The sequence below is a fragment of the Vigna unguiculata genome, chromosome 7 (assembly GCF_004118075.2).
Source record: "Vigna unguiculata cultivar IT97K-499-35 chromosome 7, ASM411807v1, whole genome shotgun sequence".
In the NCBI taxonomy this organism is placed as follows: domain Eukaryota; kingdom Viridiplantae; phylum Streptophyta; class Magnoliopsida; order Fabales; family Fabaceae; genus Vigna; species Vigna unguiculata.
In genome coordinates, this window is record NC_040285.1 from 38,843,827 (window position 1) to 38,858,753 (window position 14,927).

The 14,927-nt window shown below is 34.7% G+C and overlaps 2 protein-coding genes across 2 annotated transcripts; one reads left to right on the forward strand and one right to left on the reverse strand.

Moving 5' to 3' along the window:
- Window positions 1–1,198: 1,198 nt before the first annotated feature.
- On the forward strand, window positions 1,199–4,670 carry LOC114190163 (serine/threonine protein phosphatase 2A 57 kDa regulatory subunit B' beta isoform-like). The gene is made up of 2 exons (XM_028078953.1): window positions 1,199–2,635; window positions 4,341–4,670. The coding sequence occupies exons 1-2, from the start codon at window positions 1,475–1,477 to the stop codon at window positions 4,632–4,634; spliced, it is 1,455 nt and encodes a 484-aa protein (XP_027934754.1). The 5' UTR covers window positions 1,199–1,474; the 3' UTR covers window positions 4,635–4,670.
- A 4,392-nt stretch (window positions 4,671–9,062) lies between these two features.
- Window positions 9,063–13,297, reverse strand: LOC114191080 (probable pectate lyase 18). The gene is made up of 4 exons (XM_028080245.1): window positions 12,861–13,297; window positions 11,858–12,755; window positions 11,328–11,533; window positions 9,063–9,480 (listed from the first exon to the last, which is right to left on the reverse strand). Exons 1-4 carry the CDS (start codon window positions 12,992–12,994, stop codon window positions 9,234–9,236), a joined length of 1,485 nt encoding a protein of 494 aa, XP_027936046.1. The 5' UTR covers window positions 12,995–13,297; the 3' UTR covers window positions 9,063–9,233.
- Between the last annotated feature and the right edge of the window lie 1,630 nt (window positions 13,298–14,927).

The window sequence follows — 14,927 nt, forward strand, 5'->3', positions numbered from 1 at the left end:
GATTTTCTGGTAATGGATTTCATACGACAACGAACACGTAGGACAGAGGTCAGAATCCACACATCCTACTCTCCATAACAAATTTATATTCTATTTCTGGGCACACTCAATCATTCAAACGTGTAAGTTAGCCAATTGTGCATATTTTTCCTTCCTTGCTCACAAATAAAAGAACTTTTTCTTTTGTTAATGCCGTATGGTCGAACTCCATGGAAGTGCTAAAGTATCTCTGCCTTGTATTGGAGTATTGGAGCATCTATTATGTAAGACCCGTTTCGTACGTGGAGTTAGTCATTGAGTAAAGAGATATGTTATAAGAAGCATTAACAAAAAAACGTTACTGGGACTGTTAGAGTTTCTCGTGTGATAACGTTGTTTCTGCTTTTTCAGTCGGTATTGAAATGATACCGTATTATCAGTTTGTATTTTGTTATTTAATAACCTTTTTTAATATTTTTTTTTCTTCCAAGATATTGGGTATATTGATCACATTGAGTGTTTAAATGCTTCTTTTTTTAAAGGAAGAAGAGTAAATTAAGGAGTGGAGGAATTAAGAAAATAGATGTTGGAGAAAGGATCACAAAAAATCTGACAAGGTTTTTTAGAAAGATTGCAGTAACATGTCAAATTTTAGGAAAGAGAGAAACGTTGAGATGAAACCATTTACATGAACATTTATTTATATTTAAAAAAATCAATATAATAAATATAAGAGATTTAATATAAGTAAACAAGAGAATGGTCAATAAACTAGATGAGAGATTAAATGAAAATGGAAACAAGCTGATGCGTTTATGCAGAATTAGAAATGAATTCCTAAACAGAATATGAGAGGATATGTGGATTTGGAGAGACGAAAAAATTGACTCTTATACAGTGAAGTCAGCTTACATGAAATTAAAAAAAATATAAAGAAAAATAAAATTTCTTTAATCTATTTTAAAGGCGTTGAACCAAATTTCTTCTTTAAAGTGTAAAGGCGTTACCATCGGCGTAACACTTCGCGTGGAGGGTAATCTAATATAGGGTTAACAATTAAGGCTAATTTTGAGTATTATTATATATTTATATATAAAAGGAATATAGGTTTCGTGCACAATTTTCTCCTATTCCAAAATAATTTTGAAGCTCTTGGTTAATTTGGGCATATTGGCACAATACATAACAGTCCACGTGGCTAACCTCGAATTTTGGCGCCTCGGGCCAGAACAACTAATTTTTGCGCTTTACAATTTTGCACCTTTTGGTCATTATATTGATTCAAGCGATTCAATGACGCCTTGGACGCGAGTCGTTTTCCGCTTCATAGCGGTTATTCGCGGTTTCCACAATCCAACCCAGAAGTCTCACCATTAACCATTAGGGCTTCGGGTTCGCCAAATCCAATTTACCCTTCCGTTAACGTTCCCAATTTCTTGGGCTTTTTGATCCTTCCAACATTCATTTCCCCCGCCATCCAAATAATTCCCAAAAAATGTTCAACAAGATCATAAAGCTCGCTCACAAGAAATGCTCCAAATTGGAATTCCCCGAAAACGGCCTTCAGTTTTACGATGTCGTCGTCAAACACGCATCTCGTAACGCCGCCGCCCCCGCCGCACCCGTCACCATCACCGGCCCCGCCGTCGTTCCCGCCATTTCCGACTCTCAAACCCCCCCACCCGCTCTCCCGCCTCCCAATACCACCGCAATCGAGCCACTACCGCCGCTGCGAGACGTCGACGAATCGGAGCACCGGGCGCTGATCCTTCGTAAAATACAAGGGTGTTGCTTCTTGTGCGATTTCTCAGACACTGTCGACTCCGTTAACGAGAGGGAAACAAAGCGCCAGACACTCGAGGAACTCATTGACATCATCCATTCCGGGTCCTTCGGATTTAGCGAAAATCAAGAAGACTTGATTAACATGGTGTCCGTTAACATCTTCCGTTGTCTTCCCCCAGCACCTCGCGGCACAGAATACTTGGAACCCGAAGAAGACGACAGATATTTGGACCCGTCGTGGCCGCACTTGCAGCTCGTGTATGATATCCTCTTGCGTTACGTTGTCTCACCGGAGATTGATGTAAGGACCTTCAAGCGCTACATTGACCATATCTTTGTCACGAAACTCGTCGACTTGTTTGATTCCGAGGACATGCGAGAGCGCGAGTATTTGAAGAACATTCTTCACCGCATTTATGGCAAGTACATGGGGCACAGGCCCTTCATTAGGAATGCCATCAACGACGTCTTCTACCGCTTTATATTTGAAACTCAGAGGCACAATGGTATTTCCGAGTTGCTGGAGATCCATGCTAGTATCATCAACGGGTTTGCTTTGCCAATGAAAGAGGAACATAGACAATTTCTAATTCGGACTCTTATTCCACTTCACAGGCCCAAATCTATTTCCTTTTATCACGAACAACTGACTTATTGCGTGGTTCAGTTTGTTGAGAAAGACAACAGGCTTGCAGATCCTGTGATCAGGGGGATGTTAAAGTACTGGCCAGTCTCGAATTCTCGGAAGGAAGTTCTTTTCCTTGGAGAAATTGAACTGGTTCTTGAGGCAGCTCAATGTACTGACTCTCTACGGTGCATTGCCTCTCTTTTCAGACAGATCGGACGCTGCCTTAGCAGCTCTCAATTTCAGGTCTACCTTTTTTTTTAATTAATTATGCTTAACTTTTCTTATGTGACTTGTAGTATTCGGTAGTCATGGTTCATAGCTTATGCCCTGTATTTATGATATGATGTTCTTTGCTTCAGACAAATATTATGCCTTACAATTTAGGCTTAATACATAAAATTGGCTTTAGGTAAGTATTGTCCAAGCTTTATGAGAACTACATTGGTAATGTCTCTAGTTAATATGGATACATCCTTCATGCTTAGGTATAAACATTTGGAGTTTGGACAAATAGAGGTAGAGCAATGAATGTATGAGCATCTTAAATTTCGGGTACAGGGCCTAACACTTAACTCAAACCTTGTAAGGACTGCATTGATCGGAGATATCTCTAGTCAAAGTAGAATTTCAATACACTCAGTTATGCTTAGGATTGAACATCTGGAGTGTGAACAGACGTAGTTGACCCATTAAAAACACCTTATGCCTAGGAATAGACATCCTAGAGCATTGACAAATAGGCATGACCTATTAATGGATCTAGAATAAATTCTAGCATTTTCTTACAATTTATGTTTGCAACTACACAGTCCTACAATGCTGACTTATAAACTAAGGATTGTTTGTCTAAGCCTTATAAAGACTCCATTGGTCATGCCTCCGATTGATGTGAAATCTTAATACACATATTCACCTCTGGGATTGGATGTTTGGAGCGTAGAGATAGGAGTGTCAATAACAAAATGCCTAGGAATAGAAATCTGTAATTTGTATTACTTCTGGGGTATGAGGTCTCAAAAATATAAATATTATCATAGAAAAGAGAGGGAAAATGCATTCTCAGGTCTTGATGCCGAAAGTGAGTATGTTCAGTTGAGTTCCAATCCCATAGTAGATTTGATTGCTTAAGAGCTTATGGTAAGTTTTTACATATCCATATTTGAGAATTCTTTGTTACCGAAAATCACGTGTAAACATGCACACAAACAAAGATCATATCTTTATCAATTTATGGGGAGATTAAGAGAACAATCTGTTCTGGACATTGTTGCCATTTGTTCTTTTTGTTTTTAGATTCCAATGTTCCTGTTCCGTCATGTCCCTCATATTGGTATTTGGCAGATCTCTTATTCTAAAGGCTTAATCCTGGAAAATAAGTATGGAGGTTAATCTTAAGACCTTATGTATATTGACCATCTTAAGACAAGAAAGGAGGTTTATAGACACTCATATGCATTGAATGCCTTAGGTAGAAATTACTCCACTTTTGTAAGCAACAGTTCCATTGATTCCTTGAGCATACGCACATAACTTTTTTGGCCAATGTGTGACATGGGCTGCAATATTGATGAACTCGTTTTCTTATCTGTTGGGAAATACTAACCAACTATAAACTGGCATAGTTTGTCTGCTATTTCTTGCTTCAATTTGGCTGATATTTAAAATCCCCCTTCGCACTCACGGCGATGCTATTTAAATATGATATCTAAGCTATGTATATGTGAGATGATTAGCTACCTCGGCCAAGGAAAATTGTCATAAGATATTTTGAATTTGGATCTAGTTGAACGGGTAATGCATTGAGGTAGTCAGATTTTTCTAGATATTATAACGCTATAATACAGTATCAGTCTTAATAAATGATGTTTCTCGTCCTTTGATGTAGTAAAGGAAAAATGTTTCTTATTTTCTCTTGTTTGCTCTCTGACAATTATTGTACCCATGGCAGGTTGCCGAGCGAGCATTTTACTTGTGGAACAATGAGTACTTTATTAGTTTTGTAGCCCAGAATCGAAATGTTATATTGCCCGTAATCTTTGAAGCTTTGGAAAATAACATGAAAGGCCATTGGAGCCAAGTAGTGCAGGGGCTAACGGCCAATGTGAGGAAGATATTTCTAGGGATGGATGCTGAATTGTTTGAAGAGTGTCAAAGACAGTACATAGAGAAAGAAGCGAAGACTATAGAGTTGGAAGAGAAGAGGGAGTTAACTTCGGAGAAATTGGAAGCAGAGGCTGCATAAGCAGTCGTGAGGAAAGAATTTAGATTCCCTACTGTATTTTTTTGTGTTGTTCCTCTGCCGTACTTTTAAAATACACCGAAGGTCACCAATTTTGAAGTTAAAAATATATTAAATTTTTTTTAAAACATCATTATAGTGTGTTTTTAATGCTTGGCAGAGGATATTACTAAACAAATCTGTAGAGAAACTGGACTCAAGGGAAGACATGGTTAACTAAGGTATTCAGCTTGCAACCCTTCTTTTCACCTTGGTGGCTGTGCTGAAAGTTCTTCTTGAATTTCCAATATAGAAAGGAAAGTATCATTTTATTTTAATTCAATTTTTACTAACCATTGCCTAAAGACAATGGTCAAGGAATTAAGAGTAGAAAGTTTTATTGGAACGGGTAACATTCAATGTTACTAATATATTTACATTTTAGTTTCCAATAAAAACCTTCTACTTGATAATTCCTTAGAGTTAGAGTAATGGATAGTAAAATCGATTTTGATTACACGGCAAGGTGCACAAGACACGCAAATCAGCAATCTTGCAAGTCTTGTTTCTTAGAGTGTTTCTTTGGTCTATCCCTCCTTGTCAATTGTAAATAAGGAGATATATTTTTCAACTAAATTGTCGTGTGATGTACCAAATTGGTTCAGTGTATGAAAAAATGGTGCAGTTGGCACTGCTTTTTTAGTGAACGAATGATTTTATTAATGTAATTTAAATATTAAAAAATCACTTTTAATTTCAGAATTTAAATTGTTCATTTTATTTTTTAAGCCGGGAAAGATGATCTATTGACTTAACATATATTTATATTGGATCTAAAAATCATAGTTCGTTTGAAATTCTGAATTATGTAATCCATTTTAGATTATATTATTATATTGTTTTAATACTTTTACTAGTATTTAGAACTTCACATGAAAAGTTGACAAATTATGTTCATTGTTAACATCAACTATTTGATCTGTCTTAACATTTTATTTTTATGTTCATTAGTAACATCAAATAATTGATCCTGTCTTGATATTTTATTTTTAGTAGCTCATATCTTAAAAATAGAAATAATTATGTAATTCAGTTGTATCAAAAATAATTTATCAACAAATATGTTTTTAATTATAACTAAGATTAGCATTTTCAATTTAAATACTTAAGAGTCATATGAATTTTCTTTTATTTTATAAAGAGTTCATTATGCCAATTAGTTTCAATATATATATATATATATATATATATATATATATATATATATATTTGCCCCTCTAATGCAAGAGTTACAAGATCTATACTTTAATAATATTTTATTTATACTTTAATTTTTCAAAATTTAAAAAACATTTTTTTTTTTAATTTTTACTATCCAAAACCTTTAGCTTCATATAGTAAACATGTTTCAATGGAATATCTTGCAAAACTCGTTGCCGACTTTCACTACTAATTCTACACCAGCGATATCTTAATGGTATTGAATATTTATATAAACATCACGATATGAAAAATTTGAATTTTTTAATAAAATTCAGAGGTTCAAAAACATAAGGTATGAGGCTCCACGCTCTACCTATATAATATAAGAAACGATTTGTTTTTTCTTGGAGAAGATTTGTTGTATTATTTGATGATATATGTATCTTCTTTATTCATCAGCACTATATTAAAAGAAAAAAAACTCATTATTTTTTAGGTACTCTGAATAGTTATTATCATTATTATATTTAGATGGATAATGTAGGAAAAGAATGGCAAAGACACCGTCTTTTGAAGTTACATTCACATGCAGATAGCAAGATTCTTTAGAATTGGACGGTTTGACAATTTCTTTTTGATATGGAGACAAGTCACGTTAAACACTTTATTATTACTTACAAAAGTAACATTAAAATTTAATAAATATTTGTCTTAGAAGTTGACATGCAAGCAGAAATGCCACTTCTTCCATTCATATCCTATCGTCTTCTTTCCATTGTTTTCAAATCAATTCAGGAAAAGCCCAGCTAAATATTTTTATTCACTAATCATTAGTTTACCTATATTTTAATTACTCTCTTTTCATTAATCTGTCATATTAATTTTTTTAGCTTTTTTGTTTTATTGGTATCTTTTCTTGTAAATCAATGAGTAATTGTTTCGATTAAATTGGTTAAAATAATTTTGACATGCATAGTGTTCATTTTAAAACATTTAAAATTGTTTTATAATTTATTTTTAAAAGACATCTCTAATAATTAAGAAAATAAATTATTTTTAAATTGTCTATATCATCGTATGTAGAACTATTAAACGTATCATCAATTCAATACAAATTAATATTAACAGAAGCATCTATTATTAATGATGAAGATAAAAAATCATATTTGTGTTTGTATTAAAAGTTGTTTCACTTTCTAACATGTAATTTGACTAACTTCTAAATAACTTATTTTATAACGTACTTAATAATGAGATTAATGTCTTAAATAGTTTAAAATATTTTGAGGAATTGAGCATGAAAATAGTTATGCTTCAAATATGAAATTTATGGGTTTAGTCTTATTCTAAACTAGATCCTAAAAAAGATGAATGTGAATGTACTATGAATGCATTTCGAAAGCTAAGAGTATCATGTAACAAGTAAAGAACTCAAACAATTATTATGACATTTTGTAGGTATTATTAGAACTTTGAATTGTAGCATAATAGATTAATGGAAGGAAGTAAAGCACGTCCAAAAGCCACACTTCAACTTCAAGACCCCACAAATAGAGTCATCAAATTGTATTTACATGTTAGAATAAAGCAATTCCAAGTACACACATTTAATAATTATTGCAGCTTCCATAAGTCGTATAAAAAAACAAGCATCATTAATTGTTGAATAATTATACAAGAGATAAACAAAGATGAGTGGCTAGAGTTGTGACAATTTTTTTGAAAGATAGTATTATTGATAGAATTTAATTTACATGCATGTTAGTCAATATTTTTCACACAAATTTTATCATTGATTAATGTGATTTAAAAATATATATATAAAAAAGGAACAAGTTATCGATTACAAGCAGATTCATAAAATATAGGACATCTATCTCAAGAAAAAAAAAGACACTTGCACATTGACAACGAAATTTAAACTCGTGTTATTATAAGATACAAAATATTATTCTTATGAATTGACAACTTTTAATGTACTTTACACTAACGATAAATTTATATCGAATATTTATATATCGATATTTTAAAAGGATGATTGATATTTTGAATTATTTACAAGAAAAATAATTAAAATGTTTTAAAAAAAGATGTTGAAAATTGGTTTGGTTCTCATGGTAGTCTCATATTATATAGAGAGAGTTGAAAAAGTTTTCCTCAAATATAACATCAATGAAGTGAAAGATTTTTTGTTAAAATGATAATAATACTACAGTACAATTATTGGATCTGTCAATTTTAATTTAAACCAACTCATTTTTTTATAAGTTTGATAGGTATCATTATTATATTATGAAGATCTTTTATTAAAAAAGAAAAAAAAAAATGAAAGGACCACGGCAAACCTATAATAAAAATGTATGTACATATAAACAAAAAATATTTATGATAAACGAACTCATTTTTACTCAAGCTATTTTTTTTTTAAGTTTTAAAATTTATGTTTTTGTTCTTTATATTTACATTTTTATTATAAATGTAAAATGAATATTAGTTTATATATTTAATTGACTTGTGATTTTATTTAAATGAATTATGTGGTATAAAAATGGTTATTAAAAATAATAAAACTAATATAAATTTATAACCACATATTTGAAATGATATATAAATTATTATTTAGATTTGTGTGTTAAGTATTAAAACATGTGTTGTAACAAAGATCACTTAGCTTTAGCTTGACCAGTTTGTTTGGGTCGCATATTAAAATATCATGAATTAAAATATCATGATGGTTAGAAGTTTACAGGATTCTTGCACATATGTGAATTGAGATAATGAACTTATCTTGATTTGTAAATCCAAGTCTTATATTGAAATATGAATCTATGGTAATGAAATTGTTCATTTCATTCATTAGCTTATGTTAAAACTTTATTTTCAATAATCTACCATTCTATTTACTGTTGTATTGTTATTTGCGATGAGAATAAAGATTGTATTTTGACTTGTCTTCCTTCATAGATGTTTATACTTATATTTATTTTTTTGCTGAAATTATATTATAAAATATTATATTTTTTGTAGAGGTCTTCAACTGAAGTACGGTATGGGTAGTTTTTGCTAACATTCTCTTTAATATATTTGCAATATTTAAAAGAAACAAAAAAAAATTCAAAACTTAAATGGTATTTAATATTACTCACTTAGTAATAATCTCAACATTTATAGAAAATGAGTTTGGGACTATAAAATAAAAAGTGAGAGTTGATGGAGTGAATTGAAATTTGAATACATTAAACTATACAGTTGAAGCAATGAGCAATGGTAGTGGAACTAGCTCTATATAGATTTCAATATAATGATAACTTTCAAGAGCTGTGTACATACCTAAATATGATTCCTAGTTTCTAAATTTAAAAACAAATTGTAGAAACATCCATCATTTTTTTTTCTTCGTTTCGATCATTTTTTTGATCATCATAGAATGGGATGGTTGGTCGAAGTGTCCAAAACGAGAATAATTACAAGAGACAAAAAGGTTGTAACAAATGCAATGGACCGAGACGGTGATGACGGTGGCGCTGCGCGGCTGCTGCTACCTCTGAATATCATTCCGAAGAAGTCTCCGTCGTCACTGGTGGACCCCGCCGCACTGTTGCCCTTGCTCGTTGCTCCGGTGACGGTCCCACCACCGTTGAAACCGGGATACAGATCCCCGTTATCCCTGTTCAATTATTCACTCAGAAACCTACTTTTTAGAAAATAAGGACAATAAAAAGTGAAAAGGTATTGGCTTCAAATTGAAGGAATGACAGAGACAAATATCTTCTTTAGTTAGGCCTTCACAATCGTCCTTCATTGGCTTCAACTTGAAGAAAAGGTTGAATAGTATGTATGAGGGATTTAATTTGAGTATTATTGAAATTAATTTGTTGTGTTGTGACTGGTGAAGGCGATTTAATCGGCATTGATTAAAAGGTGAGGATTTAAGAAATGGAAGAAGGAGATAAGGTGCAGTTGTGTAAAGAAACATGGGTGACTAGATTCAACAAATTCAGCCCATCAAGTCAAATTCCAAATAAATTAGTTTTTGTAGTAGTTTTCACTACTTGCCTACCAACATTGTTCTCTTTTTGACACCCTTTACTATCATCTTTCCATTAAAATTCATGTTCAACTCACAAAATGAGGTGTCATACCTTATTTTCTCACTCACTTTCCCCACAAAAGATGACTCAAATAACTCAATGGAAAGTCACTCATGTAAGTAACACATTATGAGTAACACATTTAACGAAGTTCAAACTTAACTCAATTTCATAAAATTGACTCATTGACTCGTAAGATAAGATATATATATTATTTATATATATATTATTTATATACTATAAAATTATTTTATTTCTAATCAATACAGAAGTTCTATCTACAAAAGTCGATGGAAATTGGCATGAGGAGAGAATAGGGGTAGCTGCTAAGTGTGGCAAACAAGTGGTAGTAGGCATTGACAATTGATGTGTTCTAAGTAGTAGTATAGTGGTAGTTACAGTAACATAATCCATGAATGGAGCCTAGAGTTGCTGAGGGTAGTGATGTCATAAAAGTGTTTAACAAAGGGGAGAGAGTCCCTTTCCCAATTATGAACGAGAAGCTGGTTTGATGAGTGTGTTGTCGAATCAGAAAATGGGTCCAAAACACGTTGTTATACTATGGAAGGGTCCCATCTTTACTTGCTGTAAAGCACAAAAAAAGGAATATAATTTCACCAAAAACATCTGACGTGGACCTACGCTCCCAACCCTAATTTCCACCTTCTCTCCTTTCTGCGCTATAATCACACTTCGCAACTTCATCCCACAGAATCATAAAAAAAAAGTTTTCTGCTTTCAAAATCTCAAAGAAAAAAAAGAATCTTTAATATAATATGGTGCATGGGTGAAGTTTGGAAGGAAAAGGTGAATGAATGAGGACAAATGAACTGTAACTAGGGCTGTTAGCCTGTTGGGCCATGAGGCAGAGATTCTCCTTTCCCAATGACCTCACGATCACGTGCACGGCCCAAAAAGCCCCCACTTTTCCCTGATTTACTTAATTATTAATCAACTTTGCTAATCCCAATTACTACTCCATACACCTAATCCTGTAAAGTGGGTTTTAGCATAAACCCAGGTTTGGGAAACAAGACGTGAGACCGGAAGCATGTAAAAAACATTTTACAATATTCCACACAGCTTTTCACACCAATCAGAATCCCAACAACTTGTGCCGCACAGTTGGCAATCTCCTGCACCGCGTCCTTTTAACATTTTTTAAAGGAACCCATGTGGCCCACACAGTGTAAGGGTCATTCCCGTCCCAAAAACCCTTTCCCACACCAATACCCTTTCTAAGGACAGTTAAGGAGACAGGTAATGTCCGTTGTAGGGGCAGATTATTCCATTATAAAATTCACTCCAGAAGGGAATAATAATAATAATAATAATAAGCGAATGAGAATATAATTATAAAAATTATAAAAATAATAAAAAAATTAAAAGGTAAAGGTGATATAATAAACAGTAAAATCAATACCTGGGATCACCGAATACACCGGAATACATGGTGAGCTGGTCAATTTGCACGGCGGATTTGGGTTGCACACTGGTGGCTTCTGCGTACTGTGCACTGAGCCCCGCACCAGATGGTACAAAAAATGCTCCATTTACCATTATGTCCCCTTCCGTTCTCCAATTCCACCCGCTCCACTCTCTGTCGTCTGTGTCCACGCGCTTCGTCACCTGCCATTTCAAACAGACACCAAACCCTCAACTCTTTCCGCTCATTATTAACAAAATCACCCCACGCGCCACCCACGCGAATGCAATATTCTTTCAGCAAGCATATATTCGTTCCAAACAAGAGTCAAAGAAAGTGTAAAAAAAGAGAAACAAACACAGTGGGCACACACATGACATTATTATTACGATGATATGCAACCGTTCATTCCCATTCCCAATACCAGTATTGAAGAGGGATGAGATTATTGATAATAATATAATAATGAAGAAAAGTAAAAAGAGTTAAATAATAAATAAAAAAAAAAAGTTTTTGATTAAGTGTACCTCTTTGGCGTCAGGGTCGGAGGGGGCGGTGTAACGGTTACCCTGGCTGTTGATGGTGGGGTTAGCGCTACCGCCGATAGCATACATCTGCCACTGAGTGAAATCGTTGTTGACGACGTGGATGTAGCCTAGCCTGCAACGTGGCATGCGCTGCACCAAACCCTCGCCGAAGTGATTGAACGCTATGGTGACCTGCATGCCACGGTCGGGGGAGTACTTATCGTTGTGTCCCAGGAGCATAACCTCGTCGTGGTGGGCGAAGTGGTTGTTGGAAATAGTAATCGCGGTGGAACCCATTATGGCGTCGATCAAGCCGTCCGTGCAGTAAGAGAGTGAGCAGTGGTCGATCCAGATCTTCCGGGAGCTGAAGATGGAGATGCCGTCGCCGTCCGATCTCCCCCTCCACCCCACGTGCGTTGGACTGGCGCGTATGTTGGTGTTCCCTGACGGCGTGCAGTGGTGGACGTGGATGTTGTGGATGATGATGTTGGAGACGTACTGGAGGGTGATGCAGCCGTGGCCCGTGACGTGGATGTTGGCGCCGCGGCCGTCCACGGTTTTGAAGCTGTTGAAGATGAGCTCGTGCTTCAGGTTAATGGTCATGTCCGCGGCAAACACGATCCAGAGAGGTTCGTCTTGGATGACGGCGTGGCGGAGCGTGCCGGGGACGGGGTTGGCCGGGTCGCGGTCCGATGAGTCCGTCACCACGTAGATCTGCCCGCCCTTCCCGCCCATGGAGTCTTTGCCGAATCCGATGCCGCACTCCGCCAGCTTCTGGCGGTTGGCCGCCCAGTTGGGGTCGCAGCGCCAGCAGTCGTCGATTGGGTTTCCGGTGAGACACGCGGTCTGTTGGTCCTTGGAGAGGGTTTGCCTTCTCCATAACGAGACATTGACCTTCCTGCATCAGCAAAAGAGAAAGCAGCGAAATTTTTTAGTGTTCGAGAGGAGGGAGAAGTAGAAGTATGTAATGTGGGTTTGTTGGGGGTGTGGAAAGATTGTTTACCGTTGAAGTTCGTGGACTACGGCTTCGGGGTGAGGGTGTTGGTGGGGTAGCACGGTGAGGTTGAGAAGAGCTTCGATTGGGGGTGAGAAAGAACTTAGAAGGCACATTAAAAGAATGCAGGTGATTGAGAGCATTCTTCTTTCAAGGAACAATTATGACGATGGGTTTGGTTTGGTATGGTGTTGTTGTTGCTGTAAAATGATGCTTGGTTTTTGTTTTGGTTTGGGTGCTTCTTCTTGAATGCACAATTACTTAAGGAAGCTCAAAATTTTTGGGAAATGGGATGGGGTTTTATCATAACTGGTTTTATAATAGTGGTAATGGTGGGGTAATTATTCTAGGATGGAAAATTAAGTTACTTTGTGGGTGGGGTTATGAGTTTATTTGTTTATTAAGGAAGAAAGAGATTGCAGTGTTGTGGTTTATGAATAGATAGATGAGAGAAATTTATGAGAGAGAGAGAGTGTGACATAGTTTCCTGGTTTCGTCTTGGTTTTCCAATTCTATTCTGCGTGGTTCAGTTACTCACATTCCTTGCCTTGCCTTGTTTACTAGTCCTTCTTGGCATAGCGGCTAAATAATAATGATGATAAATGCAAGAGGAAAACTAAAACTGCAGAGAAAGGCTTATCCAAATGGTGAAGGGAACCAAAACAAAACCCCTCTCCTTTAGTTTCTTGTTTTTTGTGTTTTACCATGTAAAATGTAACAATAAGTCTTTTGTGGATTAAGATTCTTTGCGGGGGCTTAGTATTTTGTTAGGTCTCATTCGCATTAATCCCTCGCCTCCACTTTTTGAGAGACCTTTTATCCGTTACCACTTTATGAATGGGTGGGGATAGGGTTACTAATCACCAAGATTGCATCTTTTAAGTCAATTTTTTACTCCCACACAGCGCTCCTTCCTTGCAAAGTTCTCATCTTTTTGGTTCTGAAGAAAAGTAGCAAAGACACAGAAACAGAGGAGAAAACAAACAAGTATATTTGGGACTCCATTGGTATCTATCTCAAACTTTCTTGCCCAAAACAGACACTTCAAAAATAAGTTTCAAATATTAATCTTTACATTTGTGATTTGTATATTTTATTCCACTTCAAACAGTTACCTGTTTTTCAACAGGGCTTAATTGCATTTTTAGCTGTCTTGTTAAAACATATGTTAATATTTCAACTATCTAAAGCAATGATAAATACAGATTTTAATTGGTATAACATTATAAAATTTTGTGCGTAGTAATGCCTGAAAATTAAAAGTTTATACTTGAGTTTTCTTTTTTAACATTATTACAGTGAGCCTTTAAGAAAAGAAAATGATAGACGTGTGTTGTGTATATTTAAAGATCTGGCTGGATTCGAGTCATATTTCTTACTTTTCAACAAAGTGCCACAAATTTTTAGAATATATTGAAGCAGCATCCTACGATAGTCTACATTGTAGGCTGCACTGGTTTTTGTATCCAACAAAATTGAATTTCTTTTCATGTTTCTATAAAACTACCGTATACAGAGACTCTTCATAGAATATGTACTCCATCCAACACTTTAAATCCAAGATGTTGTAATCATATAAAGTCATGGAACTAAATTCAGATACTACTCTTAAGTCATATTTTTTCATGAATGTTTATCAAGGGAAAAGAAAACTGAACTTTTAAATAGGCTAAAAGAGAAATAAGATGTGAGTACTTGAGTAAATTTTAGTTATACTATAAGTTTTTTATTTTTCTTTCTCAAAATTTATGACAAAAGTTATCCATACAACATTATTTTAATACATGTTGGCAACAAATATTTAAAAAATTACATTTATTCCATACCTTTGAAAGTGACATGTTAAAAAAATATATATTCTTATAAGTGGTGGAACTACCTTTTTTTTAAAATAGACAACATATATCATCGAATTGGATCATTTAAAATTTTATGCACCTACCTTCATAATCACGTCTTCACAATTCAAATGCATCTATAATTGGTTTTACCAACCATGCATCTATTTCACAACATATATTATTTGACTTTATGATCAGAATATTTGGCCTCTGCTCTTGTTTTTTTAATATATAT

What these genes read in the sequence shown, in the direction of transcription:
- LOC114190163 (XM_028078953.1), top strand. Translation starts at nt 1,475, where the DNA reads ATGTTCAACAAGATCATAAAGCTCGCTCACAAGAAATGCTCCAAATTG. An exon ending in TTAGCAGCTCTCAATTTCAG is followed by an intron (nt 2,636 to 4,340) that starts GTCTACCTTTTT and finishes TACCCATGGCAG; the next exon opens with GTTGCCGAGCGAGCATTTTA.
- LOC114191080 (XM_028080245.1), bottom strand. Translation starts at nt 12,994, where the DNA reads ATGCTCTCAATCACCTGCATTCTTTTAATGTGCCTTCTAAGTTCTTTC. An exon ending in GTAGTCCACGAACTTCAACG is followed by an intron (nt 12,756 to 12,860) that starts GTAAACAATCTT and finishes TTGCTGATGCAG; the next exon opens with GAAGGTCAATGTCTCGTTAT. An exon ending in GGTGTATTCGGTGATCCCAG is followed by an intron (nt 9,481 to 11,327) that starts GTATTGATTTTA and finishes ATAATTGAACAG; the next exon opens with GGATAACGGGGATCTGTATC.